At 39.5% G+C, this 26505-nt stretch overlaps 1 protein-coding gene across 1 annotated transcript in view; it reads left to right on the top strand.

The window, feature by feature from the left end:
- Nucleotides 1-26505, top strand: part of ZNRF2 (zinc and ring finger 2) — a 55301-nt gene that overhangs the window by 12843 nt on the left and 15953 nt on the right. Inside the window, exon 2 of the mRNA XM_058030556.1 lies at nt 18564-18659. Coding sequence (XP_057886539.1) covers nt 18564-18659 — 96 coding nt within the window. The remainder of the gene's footprint in view (nt 1-18563; nt 18660-26505) is intronic.

The raw sequence follows: 26505 nt of genomic DNA, 5'->3' as shown, positions 1-26505 counted from the left end.
CTTGAAGCTGCTGCTTCTTGTATAAACAAGAAAGCCAGCAGCAATTTCTCTTTAACACTGAAAGCAGCTGTTTGGGCTGTAAAAAACCTGTTTCCATAACACAGATGAAAGTGCCATTGTGACTGTTTATACAAATTGGCGCTCGTAGTGTATAAATAGAGGAGAATTTCAGGGTTTTTCTTACACTTGCATATACCTCAGCATCCTGGTACACAAACTAAAGTTTTTATCTTTCTGCCTTTAAGCCGTGAATCTCAGCCTGAGTAACAACTTAAAGGGCTTGATCCTGGCCCGGCTGCAGAAGACAGACCTCATGTATTAATACGTTCGTGTCATTCTTGTGGTATTTGGCTAACTGCACTTAATAACAGGATTACCAGAAGACCGGTAATCAGGATATAAATTGTTTGGGGTTAATAGGCGCTGTGTGGAGGCCAGGGAGAGCAGAAGGCATTGCCCCAGGCGGGTCCCTCCCGGGCAGGCCCGTTCAGCACCCGCGCCCTGGACAGCGCAGGCGGAGCCGCGGCCGCTCCCCTCGGGTGCTGCGGGGCTGGGGGCTCCTGGAGCCCGCCGGGGAACCACAGCACAGCACAGGAGCTGTACCTGCCCCTGGGCCCACAGCTCCGGGCTGGGCATGGGGCCTCCTGGAGCCCGCCGGGGAACCACAGCACAGCACAGGAGCTGTACCTGCCCTCGGCCCACAGCGTTATGGCTGGGCATGGGAGCTCCTGGAGCCCGCCGGGGAACCACAGCACAGCACAGGAGCTGTACCTGCCCTCGGCCCACAGCTCCGGGCTGGGCATGGGGGCTCCTGGAGCCCGCCGGGGAACCACAGCACAGGAGCTGTACCTGCCCTCGGCCCACAGCGTTATAGCTGGGCATGGGGGCTCCTGGAGCCCGCCGGGGAACCACAGCACAGCACAGGAGCTGTACCTGCCCCTCGGCCCACAGCGTTATGGCTGGGCATGGGGGCTCCTGGAGCCCTCTGGGGAACCACAGCACAGGAGCTGTACCTGCCCTCGGCCCACAGCTCCACACTGGGCATGGGGGCTCCTGGAGCCTGCTGGAGAACCACAGCACAGCACAGGAGCTGTACCTGCCCTCAGCCCACAGCGTTATAGCTGGGCATGGGGGCTCCTGGAGCCTGCTGGGGAACCACAGCACAGCCCAGGAGCTGTACCTGCCCCTCGGCCCACAGCGTTATAGCTGGGCATGGGGGCTCCTGGAGCCCTCTGGGGAACCACAGCACAGGAGCTGTACCTGCCCCTCGGCCCACAGCTCCGGGCTGGGCCTGGGGCCTCCTGGAGCCCACGGGGGAACCACAGCACAGCCCAGGAGCTGTACCTGCCCCTGGGCCCACAGCGTTATAGCTGGGCATGGGGGCTCCTGGAGCCCGTGGGGGAAGCACAGCCCAGGAGCTGTACCTGCCCCTCGGCCCACTGCGTTGTAGCTCGGCCACGCAATCCCACTGAAAAGAGCAAGAGTTCCTGACAGACCCTCATTTGCCCCAGTGCCCTGTGGTGCAGAAAGCAGCTTTGACAGCCTCAAGGGTAGACCGGGTACACCTCCCTGGAAGGCTCTTAGTCGTTCTTTCCAAGTTTGACTCACCAGCCTGCAGTTATTATTTTTTTTATCTACTTGTTCACTTTTATCTTATAAAATAGGTTTCTTGTCACACACTGCTAAACCAGCAACTTCCTTGTTCTTAGTTTCATCTCTGTTGTTTGTTTTTCACGTGGTTAAAGGACTTTCTGGATCTAGTTCTCATTTTATGCTGAAAGTTTTGTTAGGCTTGTGGTTTCAACTGGACTTCCCTGCTTGGTTCCTCACAGTATGTGGAAGTGGAAAAGAAAAAGCAAATTATGCAGATCCTTGCTGTTCTCATGCTGTTTAATGCTCTGTGACACCAGTGTTTAAAAAGAGAGAAATGAAGTATTTGAACTTAACCTGGAGAAACCTCTGATATGTTTTGAGTTAGTTTTAGAAAGATGCCTTGAGCTGTAGGAGGCTCACTGAAAGATTAACCTTTAGAAATAATATTAGTTTTTCTTGACAAGAAGATAAAATCTACAAGGTGGTATTATGAAATATTTACTTTTGAAAAGGGATAGCTTTGTATTCAGTATTGCTGAGGTAACAAGACAAGATCTATCTTGTGTTTGGAAGAAAAAGAACAAAATGTGAATAATTAATTTCACTTAATGGCTTTCAAAGCCCAGATGGAAAACACAGTAATACTTTGATTCCTGTGTGAAAACAAGTTTTGTAAATACTTTTGTGACCTTTTTTTCTTTCTTTTTATGACCCTGCTGCAGAGAGCTGTGTGGTTTGAATACTTTTTTAAAATATTGTTAAGTGCAGTTTATTTAAGGCAGTATGTGCTTTTTTTCCCTACTTGCTGTCATCTTTTTAGCAGTGTCTTGCAGGATTTGCCTTAGGGGTGGAAATCTGTAATAAATATGAATTTCTTTTTATGCTGAAGACCTTTTGGTATACTGCTATATCATTCAAGCAGGTTCTATAAGAACATTGGCAGCTTTATTTGGTTTGCTACTAAACAAACAAAAAAGGAACCCACATGCATTTCTTGTACTCCCTAATGGAAGAAATAAGGTGAATTTCAAGAAGAAAAGAAAATAAACTTGTTTTGCTATTTCAATTGTTGGAGTGTATTTTCTAAATGTAAAATAGAAATCCATCACTAAACAAAATTAATACTAGAGTTTTATTAGTGTCTTGGAAAATATGTATTTCTAAATCACTTGTTGTCCCCAAGTTATGGGTAGCTTTGCTTTGTTTAGGTTGGGTTAGGGTTAGGTTGTTTAGGTTGGGCCCCTGCCATATATCTGGGAACAGTGACAAGTTGTTGGGTGATTTCCAGGGCTGCATTCTACCTTTCAATGTTATTTTTTTCCCCTCTTAATCCTGCTTCATTTGAGACATGATATATAACATGATTTTATTTATAAGTCCTGATGTTTTACTGAAGTTGCATTCTGGAATTTCTTTCCCTGGTATTCTGATTTCTTACGTTTGCTATAGGAACAGTTTTTCCCCCTGAATAGTTACAGAAACATACAGAGATTGGACAGTGAATTAAATACTGTTTGTGTTTGCTTGCTTGGGGATGGAACCCACCATGTACATTTAGGTTAAATAAATTTCAAACCTTTTTTAACAGATTAGCCTGTGCAAGACAAGCTAGTAGTTTTGTAAGGGTTTTCCTCTCCTTGATTAATTTTCAGTTTCTTTCTGTAAAACTGTCCCTGAGGGAATAGGAGTTGATAATACAAGTTGTCATAACTGGCACTTTAGAAGATGTTCCTGTATCTTTTGTAAATTGCTTGTGTACAAGCCATTAGCCTATGAAAAATAAGGCATCTTTGTTGCTGTCCATATTAATCCATTTGAGATCAGGATTTTTGTCTAAATTGGTTTTAAAGACTCTGATTTGTGTTCGCTTGTTCTTGCCAGAATACTAATAGATTAGAATGCTGTATAATTCTTTTAATATTTGGAACTGATTCCAGAAGCTGTTTTATTTTGTGGAAAGCACTGCCCCCAACTTCATGACAAACCTGGCCAGGCCAAGAACAACGGGGTACTGCAGGAGTTATAATCCCACCTGTGTTGTAGATTAGTAATATGGGGAATTGACTCACATTCGGTTTTGTTTTTCTGAGGCTAGATCACCTGCTTCCCCTTGAAGCTGTCACTGTATGGCTCTAGAGTAACTAGGTGACAGTGTAGCAAGATCAGTCTGTCTCAAGATTTAATGCAACCCATGTGAATTTTATTGCAGGTAGACACCTGGTAAATGAATTTTTATTTTGGAAGTTATTGTGTAGATGTTCAGTGCTGTGAACATCCTTCCTTAATTAAGATTTTAATTTGCACCGTTGTTTTTGAACATCTCTGATATCAATAAATACTGTCCTATTTACACAATACCAAAGTAGGGCAATTTTCTTGGTTTTGACTTCTACCCAAAAATGTATTCTCATGTATAAAAGAATTCTATTTTCATATATATGACATAACCCTTCCAACTGCATCTATTTTTTCCTCTTAGGCCAGCTTCTGGATAATTCTGATGCAGTTTTAACTAAGCACCACTTTTACACCAGGAGCAGAATTTCAGTCTGTCCCATTATGTTCTCGGCAAAGTACCTGACAGAGAGTGTACCAGTCTTCTGTTCACAGAACAAATTCAGCATTCACTCATTTTGCAACCTGGAGCAGGAGAAACTCCCTGGAGGATTAGAGAGATGTTAGTTTTCTGTGGCATACCCTGCAGAGATATCTTCCAGACCAGAAACTGCTATTGTAGGTTGCAGAATTAATAGAATAAATTGTACAATGTCTGCACAGTTCTGGAAAGAAGAGACACGAGATTAATGGTTTAAATGGCATTTGCACTGCCCAAAGCCAGGAATCATATTGAGTATTGCTACGTTTCAAGGGAAAAGTTCAATAAAAATGGGTTTCCCTTAGTGGCACATCTCTTGGTTTACTGACCTCTGATTTCATACAACTGCTGTAAAAGACAGGTATGGCAAGAGCTCCTCTAGAGAGGTTTTGTGGTGACTGGCAGGAATGCCAGCTTCCCTTAGGAGCTTTTAGTAAGTGTTCCCAAAAGTGGTAGTTAAAGGCAAGTTTTAAAAAAAGTTACTTGATAAACCCACAAAGCCTGGAGGTAGAGGCTGTCCTTTACATGCCTATGACTTCTCAGAAGCCTTGAATACAGATAGAATTTGCTGTGGAAGAACTGGAACAAGTCTGTCTTTTCACCAGAGCTCGTGACTTACATCCTGGCTTAATCTCACTATTCTGTGTGTGGCTGTACTGTGAAATTTATCACAGCTGCTCTTACACTAACCACTGTGAAGTGGACTTCTTGCCTTCTGAGGGCTTCTTCCACAATGAAAGGAGTGGAATTAAAGTTGTGTCCATGTGGGAAACAGCTATTTTGACCTCTCCTAAAATCCAGAATAAGAAAGCCTTTTAGAAAACTGGAAACAGTTTAAGTATGAGAGAATTATATTTCAAGACTATCATGGAGATTTTATTTCATAAGACATTGAAAGTACATCTCCTGTCTACTGAAACAGGTACTAGTGCTCCTCTTAGATAAAGGAGAAAATTTAATTTGAAAAAGAAAAGTGCCTATAAATTATGTTAAGTGTTAGAATTAACAATGTGATAATTCAGTGCCTGAACACTTAACAGTGTGAAATCTTTCTTACTTGGGCAATAGTTTGATTAAGTTAAAGTGCCTTTTGAGAACTATTGTTTCCTTCACAGACTATTTTGGAAAGTTAAAAATTTCAACCTAGAATGAAAGGCTTCTATGGGAAAACAGATACAAATCTGTGTCTCTAATTAGTTTGACATTTGGGTAGTAGTTGTCCTAAGTAGTCTACCTCAGGGCTTTAGCTGTCCTAATGTGTGAGAGACACTAAAAAATAATTTGAGTGCCTCTCTGAAGAGAATTAAATCCCAGGTGTTGGGCTATTTGATGTGTATTATGGAAGGCTTTTTTTCTAAAAGTAAGTTCCTTGCTGGTAAAGTATGCGTACAGTACACATTTTGGGCACATCTTTCATTTACTTGTCTCTTGTACCATGGGGTTTTTTTTTAACTGTTTGGAGTTATGTTGTGGAAGGGTTTCTTCAGATGCCCCTTATTGGCCTTTCCCCTCTGGCTTCTGTTTTGATCTTCTTAATCTCCAAGTTGGCTAATACAGCAGAAAAGGAAGGTGAAGGGATAAATGTGAAAATAAGCTAGGAGTGCAGGCTCAAATTCAGGCATTTTTTTATGCTGCAATCAAGAACTGTTCTAAAGAGCTTTTTAATTCTTTCAAAACATAATTTTTTTTTTCAATGAGCATTTTATTATTTATATTTAAACTATGCAGTCGCTGGATTTAGGGACCCTGTGGTAGGGCCTGGCTAGCTCATTAGGTAAGATGCTGGTTAAGATGGCATTGCTACATAGAAGGCAGAGCAAATTTATGTCACTGATTTACTTTTTCCGTGATCTTTGTCTCAATGTCATTGTGGCCAAATAGGCATTTTTATAAAAGCTGACAGCTAGGGACTTGGGAGACTTGTTTGACTTTCTGTGTAAGGCAGGGCTAGTTTCTTACTGCCTTTCTCAAGTATAAAATGGAGACATTGCTCCCATTGTAACCATTGCTTGTTCTTGTCTATTTTGGAGTGTAAGCTCTCTGGAGGAGAGACTAATACATATTTGTGAACAAACATATTTTTAACACTTGCCATGCTGTGATTCTGATCTCATACAGACGCTCCTGAAACAAAAATACTAACTGTGATTGCTCCTTAGTCACTCATAAGAAAGAGCAAACACAACAAAACAAAAAACACAAACCTCAACAACCTTTCTTTTTAAAGTAGAATTCATTAGCATGTTGCAGTTTAATGCTATCTCAGTTTTCAAACTCAAGACAGTGTCTGCTTTTTTTTAATGAGTATTGCTTATGTATATCAAAGGACAGGTCATGATTTTCTCTGAACACTGAAGAAAAACCCCATACCTCTTAAGCAGGTGTAGGTTCTTTTACCTTTAGTAACCTTATGGATGAGTAAAGCAATGAAAACATGTAACACCCTAAGTGAAAGGTGTAATTAGATCAGTAAAAACATTTGAGTTACTGTGTCATTTTTTCAAATTGCTGAAAGGTCAAAGTGTCATTCAATCTATTATTTCCAACTGCAGATCCCTGTTAAAATCTAGAGTCTATGCTCTGTGTGTGTGTATGCATGCATATGTGCATCTTATTAGCATGATCTGGTTAATGTAAACAAGATGTTTCTCTTCTGCATGCAGATATTTAAAATGGGTAACTAACCAACTTTCTCAACAGTTTGACTGTTAGACCAATGCAGCAGTTGTAAACAGCAAAAAAAAAAAAAAAAAAAAGGAAATGCTGAGTAGCATTCCTTACCAGAGATATTTAAATGAGAGTGATACAGAAAATAGGAACAGTTTGTTCAAATGGTGTTGTCTTAGCTGGGAAGAAGCAAGAATTACATTTTCTGCCTTAGTTACTGTGGTAGCAGTGGTGTAACATATCATTTGAAAGTTTGGTTGGTTTGGGATTTATGGATGTTCTTAAAGATTTTGTAGAATATGTTATGCATGCTGTGTACTGTCATAATAGAGGTAAAAGACTAAATATGGACAAATCTCTCATTGAGCTATTTAAAGCATGCAGCTCAATAGCTTTTCTTCACTTTTTACTGACAATAAATACTTGAGGGGGTTATATCTTTTTGACTTCAGTTCTGTCTTTTTCTGAACTAATAATGCATCTTCTTTACTGTTCCTCTTACTAGGCATTTTAGATGCTTTCTTCACAATGCTACATTCTCAAATGCTCTTAAAAGGTTCTGTCTTGGACATAGGAACTTTTGCAAAACTAGTGGTTGCATTACATAGATGTAATGCAGCATATTTTCCCAAAATACATTTTCCCAAAATTTGTATGCTGCTTATGTTAAACGCTTAAATTATGTTAATACTGAGGAATTTAATGGTCTCATTCCAGTGTACACTTTTGAACTTAACATTTTGTTACCACCCCTTGGACGTCTCTATATTTTATAATATTCTCTTTAATTATCTTAAATGTCTGGTGTATTATGATCCAACACCCTAGTCTGGCCAATAGTCCATACATTAAGATAAATATTTTCCAAGTTGTAAGAATAAATGGGTCAATGTAGAGTGAACTTCTCTTAGCGTGAATTTTCCATTTAAAAACAAAAGGCTGCTTTATGATAAGCAGAGAATGTCCATGCTTTTAGATAAAAAGTTAATCCTTAAAGAAAATTCCTTTGTTCTGACAATGAATGGTATTTTTAAGCCAGACTTTTCTAATAAGTTCTGTTTTTATTCATGAGCCGTACTCCTACTCTGGAAAAAAATCAAGCCAAATGAACAAAAACCACAAAAAACCATCCCCAAAACCCTGAACAACCTCCCCCCAGCAAATTCAAATAACCAACCAACTAGCCCTCCTTACTCAACTCTCACCAGTTTAAGTGAATGAAAGTAGATGAGTGCATTGGTTAGATATTTCCCTGCTGAATTGATAAATGATGTCATCTATGGAGGACTGCTATTGTGGAGAGATAAAGGGGGAAAATACAGTGTATAATGATACAAGAAAATCTACTGTCGTGCTTAAGTAATAAAAATTATTGTTGTGTGATGAAAGAATAGATGAAAAGCACAAGAAAACAATATGCTTTGAAACCTTTGTTCCTGGCTTTCTTGAAACTGTAATAGGTAAAATTTTCCTGTTATACTGAGTAATAAATGTAATAATAAGTACTTTTGGTATATAATTTAATGCTGCTGTCAAAAAATGAATCATTATTCTGTTTAGAATTAATATATAAATTCCTGGGAACATTCCACATAATAATTTAACATTTTACTTACATATATTCTTCCCAGATGTAATCTTTTTATTTTGTACTCTGACTTTTTTGTCATTGATTGGTTTTCCCCTTTTTTTTGTTTTTGTCACTGCTACCTCTATTTCTGCAGGAACAAGTAGGTTATTGGTAAGTATTTCGACTAAATCAGACTTTACAAAGTTTTGCCTTAGTGAGGACCTCTTTTTCTTTTTTTTTTACCCTCACTTACTTTGGTAAAAACTTTGTAGACAACAGACTAATTGTCTGTAAATGCTGTGCTTTCTCAGGTCTCCATTATCGCCTTGTTTGTGTAGTAGAATAATAGTTCAGATTCTCCGAGAGACTTTGTCTTCTGCATGCTTTCAAGCAGCATCATTATCTGTGCTGTCTTCCAAGATGCTGCCTTCTCCTGGGGCTTGCTCCTTTGTTCCTGTCTGCTGCGTTTCAAGTGCAGTGTTTACTTTGTCTCTCCCATTTCTTTTTTTCGTGAGACCTCGTATGCATTTTGGCCAGTTTGCTCAGAAGACTTCTCTGCGTCCAACAAGATGCTCTGTTTCACGTGTTCGGTTTAGTCATCCTTGTCAACCATTATTCAGCCATTTTCACATCATTCCTCTTCCCTTTTAGCTATCATTAAATATATTCTCAGCATGGTATAGCCACCCTCTCCTCTCTTGTTGTCGTGCTTCATGTAATTTTGATCAGATTTGTTGTGCTATACAGTACAAGTTTGGAAGATATTTACACCTGTGCATTTTGAAAAACTAGGGCTTGATTCTTCTGATCTTGGAGCAGCTCTTCCTACACTCCCTTTTCAATTATGTGGTTTCTAATGGAAAATTTTCTTTAACCCTGGTATGTTTTTGAATGTAGTATCTTTATTGACAGTGTGAAGTAGGGCAGGGGAGTGTAGACAAACTGGTTCCCTGCACTTAAAATTTTGTAGTTGATTTGCCAAATTACTCAGTTGCCCAAGCAGTGCGTTCTGACAACAGAACACAGTTGACCTGTCTGTCTTCCTCCACTTGTGTTGTGAAATTATGAGTGGAAAGACCTTTTTCAGGTGTTTGAGAAAAATGTTGCTCCAGGCAGTAAGAGAAAATTGAGGGAGTAGCAAAATTCAAGAAGAAAGAAAAAACTAAGTGTATAGGTTCAGGAGAAAGAGAATTTTTCCTCTTTGAACTGAGGTCGGTGAGTTAAGAAGCAAAAAGCAATGGGAATATGGAGTATCTCTGAAGTAAGAGTTTTCAGGCATTTCATTTGCTTAAAAGTTTTCAGACTTCCAAGCTGGCCTGCAGTGGGTTGTTTGTCATCACAATTGAGCTAGACGAATGTCGGCAGGATGATCTTGCCTGCTGAGTGTAAATAAAATATATTTGTGCACTGAACCATTGATTGGGCTTTCTGGCTAGTTGCTTTCTGAAGAAGATAGGCTCAAAAACGTGTCCACCCTGGCTGAACTTCATATTCAGACAACATCTCAGCTCCACAATGTTTTCACCGGAGTGGCAAGTAGCTCCACTTGTGTAGAGAAGCCTCTGAAATGGTGATAGGCTTATTTTCTTCCCTTACTCCTTATGCTACCCTGCTGGTGAGGCTAGAGGGGGACCTTGCTCCTGTCTCTGCTTGCAAAAGATCTGATGATGGAGAGAGAAGAAAAGTGTATTTCCTTTCTTGTCCTTGAGTTGGATTTTGAAGGGAGTCATCGCACCTACATGAAAAAGAGAAGTGTGTTTCCTTGGGTTCTCTCCCCTTCACCCTCCCTTGGGAACATACAATGGAAGTGAAAAATATTCCTCTGGGAAAAGTCTCATTGTTAAGGGGAGTTTTTTGGTTGCTAGTTGAAAATGTGCTTCTCGAGGGTTGTAAGCCAAAAGCTAAAATCTTCTGGGTTTAGGGTGTGGGTGGAGCCTTTTTTATATGAAAACCAAAGCTTGCTCCCAACCAGAGTTTATATTCACACTTGTCAGTCTTCAAATACTTCAGATCCATTGAGAGACTTGTGGTGTGGATCTGTGATGGGCAGGATGTGAGTGTTTCAAATGCAGGTAATTAAGTAGTTAGTTGAAGAGTGAATAAATGGCTTACAAGTCACTTGAAGAACTGTTCCTGTTGATGTGCTTGTCAGTTTGAAAGTGCAGGTACTGTAGGACTTTGGATGGCAGAGACTTGAGCAGTCTCTCCTTTAGCTTGACCACAGATCCCTATGGATGATGGGACTGGGGGGATAACACTGACCCCACAAAACAGGTGGAGCCAAAAAGGTCTTGTCTTTCTCCCTTTGTTGGGTGCTTGCATCGATCTGAAATGTCACTCTTAAAAGGCTGTTCCTCTAATAACAGCTGTTCTTGTTGTTCTGTTTAAAGTTAATATCAAGCTTTCAACAGGTCTGCCTGTAATTTCATCTTCTAGTTTGCAAGATATATTAAAATTGGGCACTTTTTTTTTCCTGTCTTAATGGTTGTGTTCATTCAGTTTCTAAAACTGTGCAGCTGTCAATTATAATCATCATTACATGATAATTTTACATTGGCATTAGACACCTGAATTGTGTAGTTGATAAAGGCTTTGTTTGTGAGTCAGAAAATGTCTTATTCAATTGATCTTCTTCATTCTGTACTGCATTATTTTTCAGTGATTGCTACTGAAGATCTAACTTTCCCACTTACCAAGATGAAGGGAGCTGAAGAAGTTTGTAATAAAATTTTGTCTTTCATAACTTTTTGCTTAGAACATAAAGTATTATCCAAACATATAGTTTCTTATTATTCTGTGGACTCCTAAATTAAAATAGTTCAGATTTGTTTTTATTCCCCACTTTATATATATCCCCCTTTCCCACTGAGTGCTGTGAGACATTTAAATCAGAAAACACAAGAGAAAATCCCTTGTTTCCCTCAAGGAATTCACACATTTGTTTACTTCAGTGTTATGGCACAAAAGTGGGGAAGAAAACCCCACTAGATTATGAACCTGAAATCATTAAGTGCTTATTTGTTCTTACTGTTTTCTAGAAGAGACAGAGCTTAGAATGTTTGTACTGTGTTCCTTATTTCTGTTTGATTTCATATTATCTCCCAAAGTGACGGGAGTATTTCTTTATTTCTTTTCACCTCCAGAAGTCTTTCCAGGTGGTGCTGTGTTCTCCTGGCTTAGACAATTGACAACAGAAGGAAGGATGAAAGGTGGAGAACTAGGTGTGATTTTTTCACTGAGACATTTTCTTAACAAAAAACTTAAGTCCATAAAATGTCAAACTTTCTCTGAGTAGCCATTTCTATTGCCAGCTACAGCACCTAGAAATTTTCTTGTAGAAGGTTCCCTGGCAATTGCTAATGCTCTTTTTTCTTTTGCTTTCTAACTTAAAGACTTTAAAAAATGTTAGTTCTTTGTTCTTGAATTTAGTGTGAAATAATTTTCATATTCTTTGATGGCTAGGGTAAACTTGCCAGGCAAGATCTCAGCTGTGTTAAAGCAATATGCTTTAGTGCACAAAGCTTCGTGGTTTTCTGTTTACAGAATTACTCATTCTCTTTTTCCATTTCAGCTGTCTGAGGAGAAGAGAGAATTCTGTAACCATGTGGCCTTTACTGGACAGCTTTTTTTGATTTTTTTTTTTTAAACTACTTCAAGTTTTACAAATTAGTTTACAGAAGAAGGGAGTAATAGAATTTTATCTTGACCAGGACTGTTACTTCACTGAGAAGCTGAATGATTTCCATTTATTTTTCTGCTGTCCTTAAAATTTTACTTCACAGTCTTCTACACAGTTGAACAGAAAAAGGAAGAAGTGGAATAAGCAGAGGCGTTATGCTTTGACTTGAAAATATTTATGCTATTTTGATGTATATTCTTATAAGTCAACTTAGAGAATTTGGTCTAGGTGAAAAAGTAGATGAATGCTGAAATAGTTGGGGAAAAAAGATCATACATCTGCTTTAGGAAAATAATTCAAATGAAATGTCATAGTGGTCTGCTTTGGGTTTGTTTTCAGTCAATTTCTTTTTTGGAGGCTGGGCACTTGAAAAAACTAAAATGCTAAACTTATAAGCATTATGGAGGGAAAAAATTGCATTCATAATTTTTTAACAAGTTTTAAAAGTGCCAATAATGGATTAAAAAAAGACAGATAAGAGTTAATAAATGTGAGCAGAAATATAGCACTGTATATAAAAATGGACCTGGCTAGCAATGGTTTTGCTGAAGATTTAGGGGTTGTTGTGAGACATGAGAGGAATGAGCCAATCACCTGTTGGTTTGTTTAAAATGTACCTACCTATATATACACTCATAAAAGAGATATCACTGTGTATAAATAGATCTATATATACTAACACCTACTGTAATGGAACAGTGTAATAGGGAAGTATTAATTTCTGCTTAGAACTTATGAAGTCTTAGCCCGAAATCTCTGCCCAGTTCTTGGCAGTGCACGATGGTAAGATTGGAGAGAGGACAAGAAGAGCAATAAAAGGTTTTGGCATCAAGGCCTGTGAGGAAACATCAGAGTAACCTGTTTGTTTTCAGACTAGGGGGAAAAGATAAAGGGTGCACACTTCCCAGTGTCTATGTGTGTTTTATACTGAGCAGAGTTACTGACTGTTCTCCATGTCTACTGAACACATAAGAAGTAATCAACTCTTTTTTGTGTTGTATTGTTTCCTTTTTAGCATTATTATGCAGGCTTTCTTTGTATGATAGTGATTTTGCATACCACCCTCACACATCAAATTTACTGGATGTTATGTTTCCAGATTGTCTATACTTCTTTTTTGAAGTACCAAAGAACGTGTGTGAATATGTAAGTAACATTTGTCAGGCTTCTTATTCTCAAATACACTTTAGAAAAAGTGTGTGGATGCAAGGATTTCTCTTACGACTTCTTTAACTGCAAAACAAGGTAGATTTATCCATCTTATTTGAAAACACAAGGATACAAAGACTTAAAATAGTAATAGGCTGCATACTTTAAAAGAGCAGCTGCTCCCATTCTGCTTTTAGTTTGGCTTTGGCAGTGTTCCAGTTGATGTTTTCTGCTGAAAAGTTACTCTGATCAGGCTCATTCAGTCTTTTGTGTTGGTGCAGGTTTTATTTGTGCTTACTTCTTTCTACAACTGTTTAATATTTGTCTGAAAGGATCATCCACTCTTCTGTGCAAGTCTAATATGTTTCTTTATGTGCAATTCTGTGACACTCTGCCCTGTGTTTTCTGGAAGCTCTTAGCAGTTTTGTGGTTTTTTTTTCTGTTCCACAAAGTAGATATTCCAGAATAAGTGCCAGCATGATTTTCTAAAAGTCTTAGCAGTCCGAGAGTTTGTTTTTCGTTGGGTGTTTATGTTTGCTCTGCTGTGCATTGATGTGAAACATAAGCAGCCTGATGTTTGCACAGCAAGGCAAACACAGTAAGGCATCGCTAAGAGCTTGAAATTGGTGCTGATGGAGTGAGTGGCCACCCATCAACCTGTCCCTGTGGGTAATTCCCAAGTCTGCCAGAGAGGAAAAGTGTGAGTTTGGTAGATTGATGTCTGAGAATATGGGATTTCTTAGCTAACTGGAGGTTCACATGCAAAAGATGGCAGAGCTTGAAGAAAGTGATAAATTAAAGAGAGAATGAGACAGAATTCACCTCTGCTATGTCCTGATACTTAAGTAGGTTTAGTTATTTCAGATTTTCTCTGTCACCTTGGGATTTTTTTAGTAGCTGTACTGCAACTTTCTGTTCTGCCTCTGTTTCTTGTAATTGTTATTTTTTTCCCAGGATTTTGGTTTTGTTTTAAGTAATGTGTTACTTTCAGTGTTGTACTTAGGGTTGTGAAACTAGATGGTGGGAGCTTGTAAGAATTTGCCCTCCTAAGGATGCAGTTGCAAAAGTCAGCTAGAGGTATGTGTGCTTGCTCGGTTTTGGTGCTCAGTTCTTTAGTGCTGTACTTCTGTATGTAGGGAATGGGGTGAGAGATGGTCAGTGGATTTAGGGTGTGTCACGGCCCGAGCTCTCTACTGAGGGAGAAGGAAGGACTTTGCAGTGATGTGCTGACAGTGATAACGCTGATGCAAAGGTGATAGTTGTTATCTGGGACAAAAATAAGGGATGCTCTGAAATCAACACCTTCCTAAGAGCTGGATTTTACCTAGAACTGTATGTTATCTGTTGTGCTGCCCTTGTAAAGAGGGTGAGAAAGTAGTTGATTGAGTTTCATAGGTTTTTGAAAGACACTTCATGTGATGCTACCTCATCTGATAACTGCTTCCATTTTTTTGTCCAAATGTCTGTGAATTCTCTACAAAACCCAGTAAAACAAGTCATGTAGAGAGCAAGTTATTTCTGACCCATTGCTGATTGTTAAAGTCATGTGAAATATTCTTTAAGTTATTGGAATTGTTCCTTGAGAAGACAGTAAAAACAAACATGGGCTATAAATGTTGTTATCCTGCTGGGCAGGGGTACAATAGAGTCTTTGTTCTTTCCCAGTACTTAATTGTAAACTGGGTCATGCTGATTTGAAGGTATTGCCCTCTGATTTGAGGAAAGGAAGAAAAAGATGAGCTTTTAAAGGACCTTCAACTGGCTCGTGGACAGTGTATGTTGTTTGCTTATTCATATTTTTCAAATACAGTTAGACTAAAGTAAATATTTTGTCTGTAGTCAAAGTAATTGTTCTTTGGGGTTACCAAAAGGAGTTGGAGATGGTAATTTCCTTCGCACAAAACTTACGCTATGCATCTCTTGGGGAAGATGGCTAAATCCAGGAGCTGGATTGCAGCTCAACATTGTAAAGGCATGAGAAATCAGATTTCACTTGTGTTTAAAGAATGTTTCAGCAAGTGCTGTGAGCCCAAGGCTCTTTTTCTGCTATTATGCAAGTCTCTGGCATACAGCTGACTGTGGTCACTGGAAAACCATATTTTTCACAAACACACCTTTTATTTCGGTCAGCTGAGTTGTTCCTTGGATCTTAGTTAAGTGTGATGTGCTCTGTTCTTCGGGTTCTTCATTTCTGCACACTGAATAAAGCTACAACAGCCAGGTATCCCTGACTTGCTGTGTCAGTATATTTGTAGTTGTTTACCCATTACCTTCACATCCCCTCTGACACAGGGCAAGCCACAACAAAATGTATTGTTAAAATACTTACTATATTGCTAGAACACAAATTATTTACTAGGTATAAGGGCAGGTGCATGGTGGTAAAAGCATATTCATCTGAATACTCTGGGGGAGGATAACCTGAAATATTTTTCACTGCTGTCCATCTTGAAGCATGGTTTAAATTAAAGCAGTATTATTATTAAATTATCATTATTATTCACTCAAGCTCTCCCCAGTACTTTATTTGGATTAAAATATTTCCTTCAAGAATTCCTGGGATACGTACCTTCTTAACACTGTTAACTTTAACAATAGTTCTAAGGACCTGTTGGTGGCTGTCCCTGCTCCCTGTTGCTCCCAATTACATGTGCTCATGACTCTAGGGAATAAGCTAGAAGAGTTCTGTCCAGAAAGCAGAGAGAATTTGTTAATGACTGTCTCAGTGCTTAACTAGCCATGAAAATAAAAGTCAACTTGCTGTAATGCAAACACCCCCTTCTGTCGCAGCAGGACTTGGTCTGAAGTGTATAAGGAAGTTTGAGGCTTTTTCACATCAAACTGTGTTGTCAATTATGCCTTACAGAAGGTTATAAATGAGAATAATGCTTGGGTCTTAAATCTAGTCAAAACCTAGCAATCAGCAGCAGTAGGGCGATAAAGATTGAGAGAAAATTTACCCTGGGTCAGTTTTTGAAGAAACTTTTAACAGAACAGTAATGGGTGGTGGGCTTGGGTGTTTGGAAGACTGAGTTAGTAATTTTTATTTTCATCATGTTGAGGTGTAGCCTGCTGTCCTGGTTTAGGGCAAACTTGAGAGAAAACCTCTGAAGGGGTTCTTCTAGAAAGCAAATTCAAGCAGCCTCTCCCCTAACTGGTTTGGGAAAACATTTCCTTGGAGAAAAGTGGAAAACACCCTATTTATTTAACAAGCCAAGTGTTCACCAGCACAAAAAACAAACAATACTAAAGCAAAAAAACCTCTTGCTCCTCTGAAGAGATAATAAATTCAGAAAGTCCTCTTTGTGGGCTGTAGCTCAGCTCACCCAGTCTGTTACCAGTCTCTCCGGCAGTGTCCTGGGCCTGGTGGGCCACAGGTGTGAGTGAGCTCCTGGTGTTTTTCTGGGTTCTTCAGTCCAGAGTATGTTTGAACAGTTCCAAGAAGAAAAAACTAAACGACACAGTCCAGGGAACTTCACTGCCTCAGCTAGCCAAAAACTAACTAAAAGCACAGGAGAGCTCTCTCTCACTGTCTGTTCTGCAGACAACACAGTCCAGGAGCAGGAATGTGGAGGAGTGAGTGCAGTATCTGAAAACAAACTCTGTGCTTCTTCTCTACCCCTCTTTGCTGTCTGAACCAGTCTTAAAGGTGCAAAACTTATTTCTGGACTAAACAGACAGATGGGGATACAATTCAGCATCATGAAGTCACCCAGGACACCTGTGTGAAGGAGGCTGCACAGTGGCTGAAAGGTCACTGATAAAGCTTTCAGCGAGTAAACGAATGCTTTCAGCTGTTCTTTTCCAAAATACATATTTGGCTGTGCTATGCTTATTGATCTGTTGTTTGTAAAAATGTGGGTTGAGGGAGGAGGAATAAAATCAAGAAGAGAAGAGCAGTGATCAAACTGAAGTGTAAGATTGACACAAAGAAATAGATATGACTAAAATTGAAAACTGGAAGAAGCAGAACTGTACTTTATCTCAGGAAGTGGTTTCTAGCACAAATTCAGCTGCTGCCCTGAGTTCCTTATGGTTGTTACTAGCTGTCCTTTGACTTGCTTCCTATGAGCTGCCCATAAGAGATACATAATTTTCTTGATAAGGAAAGTGCAGTACTTGTATCAAGTGCTAATGCTTCAGGTTAGTTGCTTGATCTACATCTGGATAATAATTAACAGTAAAGATGAAAATTCTCAGGCATCAGTTATTTGAAAGTGCAGCATCAAGTTGCTTGTCATCCTTGACTGACTCGATTTATTGTGGACTCCCAAGGTTAGAAGTACAGAAGCAAGAGGCAGCAAACTAAAACATGTGGGAGCAGGCCCAGATGGGAATGCTGGTGGAAGGTGCAGTGACCTTTTATACAGGCCTGCACCATTACTCTTCACAGCATCAGAGAGAAAGTTGTGCCTTTGTGCTGAGGGTGGATGTAGATTTGATATTTTTGCTGAATGTTGTCCTATTGGACAATCTGTCTGTAGGTACACTCCTGAACAGCTACTATGCATCGAGATCCCTGCTGGTGGTTTTTTTGTCTCTCACTTGTGTGTTAATTATTCAGCAGATCAGAATCAATCAGGCTCTTCTGTGGATTGTAAAAGTTGTCCACCTGATCTTGTCCTTTAACTGCAAGATGGCTGTCTTTGGCAGTGACATAAATTTAGGTATTAAGCACTTTTGTCATAGGCTGTGATGCAGTTGCATCACAATCCAGAGTGTCTTAATTATTCTTTACCCCATGTTGCCTGAGGCGGTGACCTCAAAAGCTAAACAAGGTTATGTTTGGCTAGGATGAGAACAGTCAAACGAATTCAGTGCTACAGGAAGTTTTAGTGATTCAGTAGGTGAGGCAACACCCCTGACTTAATATTTTTCCAGGTAAAAGATGCTGCAGCTTGTATGACAAGATGTAAAACCAAGATCCTTGGTTGAAGTTTCAGTACAATTCCCAGTAAAAATGAACATGTTGATTCAGGATTCCTGCCCAAGTTCAAATTTTGATGGCTCTATCCTCTACACATTTGTAATTTGTTTTAGTGAAGTCATGTGATTCTCTTGCTCCTGCCCTAAACTGTTAAGTTGTTAAATTAGTGTTCCAGAGGTGCTAACAATGTTTGCAATTGTCAACAAAATGATTTCCAGAAACAATGGTCCATTTTGAGATCTTTTGAAATCAAGGGAATCTTATTTATGTAAGAAATGTCAGGGCAAAACTGAAAAGCCCCCAAGATTTCTTTTTTCTTTATTTTTATATATTTGCTACATGGTTGAGTATGCTCACACTTACATATTTTTATTTTCCATAGGATTCAAGTGCCCTGTATGTTCAAAATTTGTATCTTCTGACGAAATGGATTTACATCTTGTGATGTGTTTGACAAAACCAAGGATTACCTACAATGGTAAGAAAGAAGTAAGCTGACTAATTATTTATTCATTTTACACATTGGTGTGATAATAGTCCTTTACTTAATAAGATATTCTGGTAACTGGTTTGGTGGACTCATTAATTAGGTGGTTTTTTTGCTTGTAGTTTGTTTTCTAATTAATTCCGAAGAACTTGGTCTTTGTATACTGCATGCCAATATAATTTGTCCTGTGTCCTGCAAATATAAAATTATTTGAATGTGTTTATTCCATTTTTTGACTACTGGTCAGTGTGTGTTTATTGTCCAGTGGAGATGTGTGTAGTTTACACCTCCTTTCATTTAATGACATCAGGTAGTGAGGTGGGTCAAGTGAGTCTCCTGGGGACTTTATTAAGGACTGTTACTTGACATGCTGTGCATTTGCACATTATTCAAGAAAATTACATTTTCTGGGAGGAACTAAAGAACTTCTCCTTTTTCACTTGATTCCCTATGTGATACTTCATGAAGACTGGCTATATGTTTTTGTTATTTTAATCAAACTGACCAATATTAAATGAATCTACTACTACTACTAAGCTCTCCTCCTAGGCAAGCTTTAATGCAAGGCAAACAGGATTTTTGCCGCTGAGATCAAACTTTTCTATCACTGTGGCTTAGGCTGACACTCAGTTCTACGGCAAGCACAAAAAAAGGCTTGAGGAAACAAGGAATTAAAAAGTCTTAGTGAAATTTTAGTGCCTGCTTTGGCAGAAAATCTTACAGTGCATCTTCAATGAGATTACTGTTCACCAGTCATCAGATGTCAGAATAGGATGCCGTTAGAAAGAAATTGTGGAGAGGAGAGGGAGCTGGGCTTTTTTTGCAGGTGAACAGCAAGAAGCTGAAAGTTGGTGCTCACAAGTTACATCAGGGAAAAATCTGATTCAGTGTTAAGTAGAAATGTCACATAATGAGAGGGGTCAAGGCACTTGAAGAGGTTGTGCAACCTCCATCCTTGAGCAATTTAGTCTAACTTGGCCATGCTTTGAGTGAGGGGCTGGACCAGAAGACCACCAGACATCCCTTCCAACACAGGTTATTTACTAACTAAATAACCTGCAGTGTCACGGGCTCTTTGACCCTCCAGGTACCTTGCTGTTAGGGTATTCTACACTGGACCATTTTATTGAAACAAGTCTTGAAGAATGGTTGGGCCCATCTTATTTTTTGGATACCATAATGCTATCCAAAACTATTGGCTCTTAACTGCAAAAATAATTTGAAATCATATGCTTAGAGTAGTGAAATCCATTTGAAAGCACAGTACTTAGGAAAAGTAAATATTTCTTTTTTCTCCCGGTGTTACTACAAATGTATTTGAGAAGGTTGACTTCATCTAACAAAGAGTGCTTTTTTTTCCTCTTTATTTTTCCTTCTTAAATTCAGGTCTGAGCATTTTCCAAGATAAGGTGTGTACTGAGAGATGTTGGACATTGGAGAGAAGAGAAGCACACTAGTCACCCCAGTCAGGGCAGGAAAATGCACTTGAGATCAGTTAGGGTGGAGCAGGAGGAGGCAGACTGGCAGAGAACAAGCTCTGGCACTAATCCACCTGATGGGGGGTGCACAAATTTGACTGAAATCCTTTTCCCCTGCTGCTTCCTACATGTACATATGAGTGCACTCAGCTGACTAACTTTTGTTTGAAGATATGGTAATTGTATAATGTAACCTCTCAGTATCATTTATGATGTTTGTTTGAATCACAGTGGTGATATATTCTTATTCAGACTCCTTTTTTCATCTTGCATTGTTTCAGCTTACACACTACTGGTTGGTGCCCCTTTGGGCCATTTTGTTACCTTTGCACAGTTTTTTAACTCAACAGATGAGCAGAAGAAAAACCTGTGAATGGCAGCTGAAGACACTGGATAATCTGCAGCATGACAAATGTGGTTGTGGGCAATGCAATAGGAGTTAACAGCAGCTTGTCATCTCTTGCCTTAGGAGTGTCTGCTGTACAGTGAGCCTCAGAAACTGATTCTAGGAAATGGTTATGTAAGTGTGAAATAAGGAAACTATCAAATTAGGTAAGCTGGTTTGAAAGAGATATGTAGAAGTATGGTCTCATTTTCATGCACACTTCAGAGAAGTGTGCATTGATCCTTGTGGCTCCAGTTGGTTAGTTCCTGGAGTCAGGGACTAAAGGTGAAATTATAGCCTGTAGCTGGCTATTTAAATTACTGCAGCATGAAGAAATTGAGGAAATGGCTTCTCAGTTGTGCAGTGCTCAGTTGTTCCTTTGTGTTATAGTTGTGGTCCCTTTAATGGGGCTAATGAAAAAAATTAACTAGCAGGTTGGTAACTTAATGCTGCCATGATTTCAGGCCCAGACCTGCATATGAATGTCTATATGCATGCATTTTTTTCTTGTCTGTTTTGCTGTTTGTCATCATGAGATCAGTGATGAATCGGCCTTTTTGCCATAGGCCAAAGGCATCTCAAGTTTTGTTTGAGAGAAGAAAAGATGCTGCTGTCAACTTTTGATACCTTCTTCCAAAATAGAAGGCATCTCTTTATGCTTTACTTTCTCATTGTTATCTTGGCCTCATGCCATATATACTAGAATAGAGCCAAGCAGGCATCATTTGCCTCTGTTGGTCACTGATATTTCCCAGTCCTATTATCACTAGAAGGGAAAATATCTTTTTTTCTTCCTTTTTTTTTTCTCCTCACCTTCTTTTAGCTCTTAGTTTTGTGTTGCAAGGAGTTGAAGAGAGACTTAGACTTTGCAGATGCAGAAGTATTTAGAGATTGAGCAGTTGGATTGAACTGTGCTTATGTCTAGTTCTGTTCTAGATGTCTTTCCTCATGGTACTGTAAATGTATTAGTTATTTCTAAGAAACACCAGGGAGCAAATTGCATGTATTTTGTCATTCTGAGAAGCCAAACCTTTCTTTTTAAATGAGTCTGAGGCATACCGTCTCCCCCAGAAAAATGTTACAAGACTGCTTAGCTGTGATTTGAAGTTTAAATAAATTAATGAGTCCTCCCAGCCAATCTCTAATTGCTTTCTGAGCTACCTTTGTGCATTGCATTTGGCAGTTGAAAGGGTCAGTGAACTGCAAACTTGGGCAGCTGTCTGATTTACATGTGTTTTCTGAAAGAGTGGTCACAAAATTGTCTCAGTTCTATGCTGGAAGTTGTGCTGATTTTCATATAAATATATCAGTACATTTTATTAGCCTTATTCTTTCAAAATCATGTGACTTGTCTGTGACAGAGATCCCATTGCTGACTGAATTAGGCATTTTAAAAGAGCTCTTTCTTTTTTTCTGTGGAACTTTGTTCCACATTCCTTAAACTACTTGTGGTGTTCACACATGAACCAATATCCAGGCATCTTTATACAAAAGCTGGTTAAATTAATGGTATTGTGCAGAAAATATCATGCTGCTTGGTGATGTTGTCTTCAAAAACCTTTCCTAGCAGTTAGCAAATGCTTGCTGAGTTGTTGAGAAGCCAGAGTAGGTCCCATGCACTGGCTAACCACAGGTTGCCAAAAATCAGTTTTTGAAGAAAGTGGGTTACTTGCTAGTTGACAGGGCTTGTGGGGGTTTTTTTTTTTTTTTTTTTGGTTTTTTTTTTTTTTTTAAAGACTGCTAAAATATTGTGTAGCCATACCTAATCCTTTGAGCTTCTCCAGAGTGTTAAATGAGGCTCCTTGCACCATCTTGTTCAAATTTGTCATGGTGACAAGCAGGGAGCCCTCTTAGGGACTGCTCTGTGAAAGGTTTTGCTTAAATTGTAGCCCCATGTTTTGGTCAGATACCGGCATTTATGTAAATTTCCTCAGTGCTTTGGAAGCAACTTACCTTGAACTCCCTGCTGATGATTACAGGTGCCTGGTAAAGTTTAGATTTTGAATATAATTATTGAGTTGTTGCAATATTAATACAGCTTTTTTCACTGGAAGATGTTCTATAAAAAGTTGAGGAGACACAAGAGAGACTCATGACTTGAGATGCTTTGCAACAAACATACCCAGTACCTTCTGCTGAAACCCTGCACTTGATTCTGAAATAATTCTGGTTTTCATTTTTAAATTCTTGTGTTGTTTCTCAGCACACTTTGTAAGACTCCATTAGTTTCATTATGACTCGAGGGCCCCTCAGAGGGCAGGGACAGCAGCGTGGCAGCTGGCCAGATGGGGCAGCCAGTGACCCTGCAGGGCTGGGGAGAGCCAGTCAGCTCACTAGGCTGCTTGGCTGGCCTGGCGAGCTGGCCCGTCCTCTTTCAAAAGTTTTGATTGAATTAGCACATTCCTGTGGAATATTTTGGGTTTCATCAAGTCAGCACTTTCTGTTGGAATGGTGTTCTACTGGAAACTTTCTGAGCTGATCTCCTCAAAGCTGCTCGCTCAGGGGTGCTTCTGCTTTGACATCAGTGCTGCTCTTGCTCAGACTACTCTGCATTTAATTCACATGTGGCAGTGGGTCTGACTATTGGCCAGCATATTTACTCAGGTTCATTTTAAGGGGAAAAGCTTTCACTAGTGTAATTCAGAGAGGAACAATGTTAAGACATCCAGTGCATGAACTGCTGAAGGTTTTTTCCTTACTTGAAGGAGGGACTTTGTAATTTTTCTATTTAAGTTACAATAAGTGAATTTTTTGGACCTGTCATTAAAAAACAGCTGGAGATATGACATCACAGATAGCAGGGATTACAGATATGATTTTATATTAAGAGTTTATCCAATTTCTTTGAAATGGAGAATTACTATGTGGAAAACTGTTATAGACAGAATATTAAAAATTAAAGTATGTGTACCAGAAGGAAAAACAGGAGTGGAACTCAATGTGCTCTTCCTCTCTGGCAATGTACTTTATTTTCTGGGGTGTTTACATCACCAGGCACAAATAGTGGAATGTTCCCATGCTGTCTAACCAAATTCACAAAATCACAGGATATTCTGAGTTGGAAGGTACACACAGTTGGATCATTGAGTCCAACTCCTAAGTGGATGAACCACACAGGGATGGAGCCCACACCTTGGTGTTATTAGCACCGTGCTCTGACCAGCTGAGCTGATCTCAAACTGACTTGGGCCACAACAGTGCAATTGATTCAGATGAGCAACCATGCAAAGCAGGGTTTTGTTGTGATTTAAACACACTGATTTTTGTTCTAAATTGGTTTGAGGTGTTGGGTCAAGTTTTGTCTTGAGAGAAAAGCATTTCTTGCTGGGGCTGCCATATGCTGAGGCCTGCATGTGAGCAGAATCTTGAGCTGGGATCTGTGTAAGCAATAATCCTTCTAGAGGAGTTGTCAGCTTTGAAATTATGGCCATAACATGCATTTTGATCAAAAGCAGAGACTTGGATACTGGCATGAGTCACCTAAAGGATGAAATAAAAATATTTTGGAAACATTCTTTGTGAATGGGGCTGACCTAATTTTTAGGTAAATTAAAGTTACAACCTTTGTTGATTGCTGCCTGTTTCAGCATCTTTGGGACAAGATAATTATGCCAGAACTTGTTGAGTTCATATTGCTGGATAGAAGGAAAGAAAAATAGTGCACCTTAACCTAATGTTTGAAGCACCAAAATGCATGATTCTGGTAGTCCTGCCCACTGCAGTGACTTGATTTGCTTGGTCACTTCTGTGCACCAAGGGAGAGTATTCAGCAGGGCTGATGCTCTCAGCTGTTTTGACTGCTGCCCTCAAAACTTCTGGAATGAAAAGGATTATTAACTTCAAGTTAATTTCTCTGCCACAGTTCCTGAGATCATACCTTGAAAGACCTTGCAAAAGGGCATCTTGCCAGTCTGCCTGGAAAAGCTTAAGCCTTCCTCCTTGTCCTCATCCTTTAATAGGACTAGACTTTTAGCGGAGCAGTACAAAATAATGCTAAGGCAGATCAGTTATTTCATTCCACTTTATCCAAGGTGTAAAATTCTTCATAGAATTTATTGATTCTGTAATTTTTAAAGTTTAACAAGATTCCTGGCTAAAAGTTTCTAGTTTCTTACTCTGCCCTAGGTGGTTCTGTGCTCTGTCCTCAGGGATGCTGGGGAGGCAGAAGAGCATAGTTTAAAAGGTAGTTTAACAGAACATGTAAAATGACACTTACCCCCGTGCTTGCAGTTAAAATAGTGCTATTTACTCTTTCTTTTGATCTTGTGTTCTCGTGAACATCCTCCAGATTATGTAGGAGGTTCATTCAGTTTCCCCAATGCTTTAAAACTGTTTTCTTCAGTAGTTCTTGAAAATATAAAAAACTGTTGAACTTTGAGATTTTTTTAAAGTGGTGACAGTAGAACATTATTATAGTAAATAAAATTTTCATCTCAGACATTTGCACAGATGTTCTTCTGTGAATTAATATAATACTGGCCCAGACTTCTCATAACTTGTCTTGCAAATCATTGTTAGATTTGAGGAGAGAAGAGCAATTATGTTTAAAGTAATGTTTGATTAAAATATATTGACTGGTTTGTACTTTCTCCCTTTAAGAATTGTTGATAATGTTTGGACAAGAGCAGGCTTTTACTGATGTTCACCAGTCTAAGCCAAAGATAGCTACTTATTCAAACCAGACTGCCAAGAGGAACAGTGGCAAACTTAATTTCTTCCTCCCTTTGTTCAATAAAGCTGTATTTCCTTCCCACCATCCCAAACCTCTCCTTCAGCAGTTTTTGGTGCCTCACAGAAGAGCATCACTGCAAAAGCAGCCTGTTACATTTCAAGTTTGTTGGGAAGGGAGGTAGTTCATCTCGAAGAGTAATGCTGATGAATGTCACTAAATAAGACCACACTGCAGTTCAACTTGTGCAACCTGTGCCTGCCTAAAGGGAGGAGGTGGGACCTGCTTCAGTGACCCCATTCCAGCCTCAGTCACTGGATGAACTGGGCCAGTCTCTTACAGTGTGGAGTTGCAGCACTTTTAGAAGCTGCAGTCTCTTATCTTTCCTCCACACCCACAAACTGTCAACCCTTTGCTATGGAGCCAGAAAAGTAAGCTGTGTGTTTGTATTGGTGTGGCTGTGAAGAAAGCTCATCAAATGGGAACACAGTGTAACTGACAGGGAAGTACTTTGAATGTCTGGAGCAGCAATTCCCAGAATTGCAGACTGCCCCATTTATCTCTGCAAGATACACTCATGGAGATGTAGTGGTGGTGGCTGAAGTATCAATATTGCTTCTTGTTTTACTTTGCATGCAAGAGAAATGTGGGATATAGATTTGTAAAGAAGCTATGACAGCTCACTTTCATGGTTCAGGTTGGAGATGCTCAGTAGATCATGCTGGATTTTCTTTCTACTGTAATGAACTAAAGTGGATATGCTTTGATCCTGCTGAGAAGGACACACTGCAGAGATCACACCTATTAATATCTTACACTTTTCTCTGATTTGTTGTGCATGTGACTTACTCTTCTAACAAACCTTTGGGGAGAAATATTTTCCGCACACTTTTCCTTCAGCCAGGCCTAAATCTGCTAGACTGAACTTCCTGTGGCAAAGCCATGGCAAAATAGCTTCAATGTCACCTCATAGTTAATTCAGTTCTTGAGAGCAGGACAACATTTTTTTCTCAATACACTGGAATTGCCTGCCTTTAAATGCATACCTGTACCATGGGAATATTGTGGATAAATACAGTAAAGCTTTTGACAGCTATAGAACAAGCCCACTTGTTTCTGGAAGAAACAGAGAAAATGGGATCATTCATGTGCTGAATAGCTCAAGTTATTTATTTTGCTCATATGCCGCTCCTTAACCCCAGACACCGCTGTTGCACTGACAGCGCTGCTGAAGTCAAAGGACAATTCTTGTCCTAGAAAATGACAGCCACACCTGTGAGCCGGGGAACGTGTGCGGGTGCCGCG

The sequence above is a fragment of the Melospiza georgiana genome, chromosome 1, assembly GCF_028018845.1.
Source record: "Melospiza georgiana isolate bMelGeo1 chromosome 1, bMelGeo1.pri, whole genome shotgun sequence".
In the NCBI taxonomy this organism is placed as follows: domain Eukaryota; kingdom Metazoa; phylum Chordata; class Aves; order Passeriformes; family Passerellidae; genus Melospiza; species Melospiza georgiana.
The sequence above is the reverse complement of the archived record's forward strand: the minus strand, read 5'-3'. Positions and strand labels throughout refer to the sequence as shown.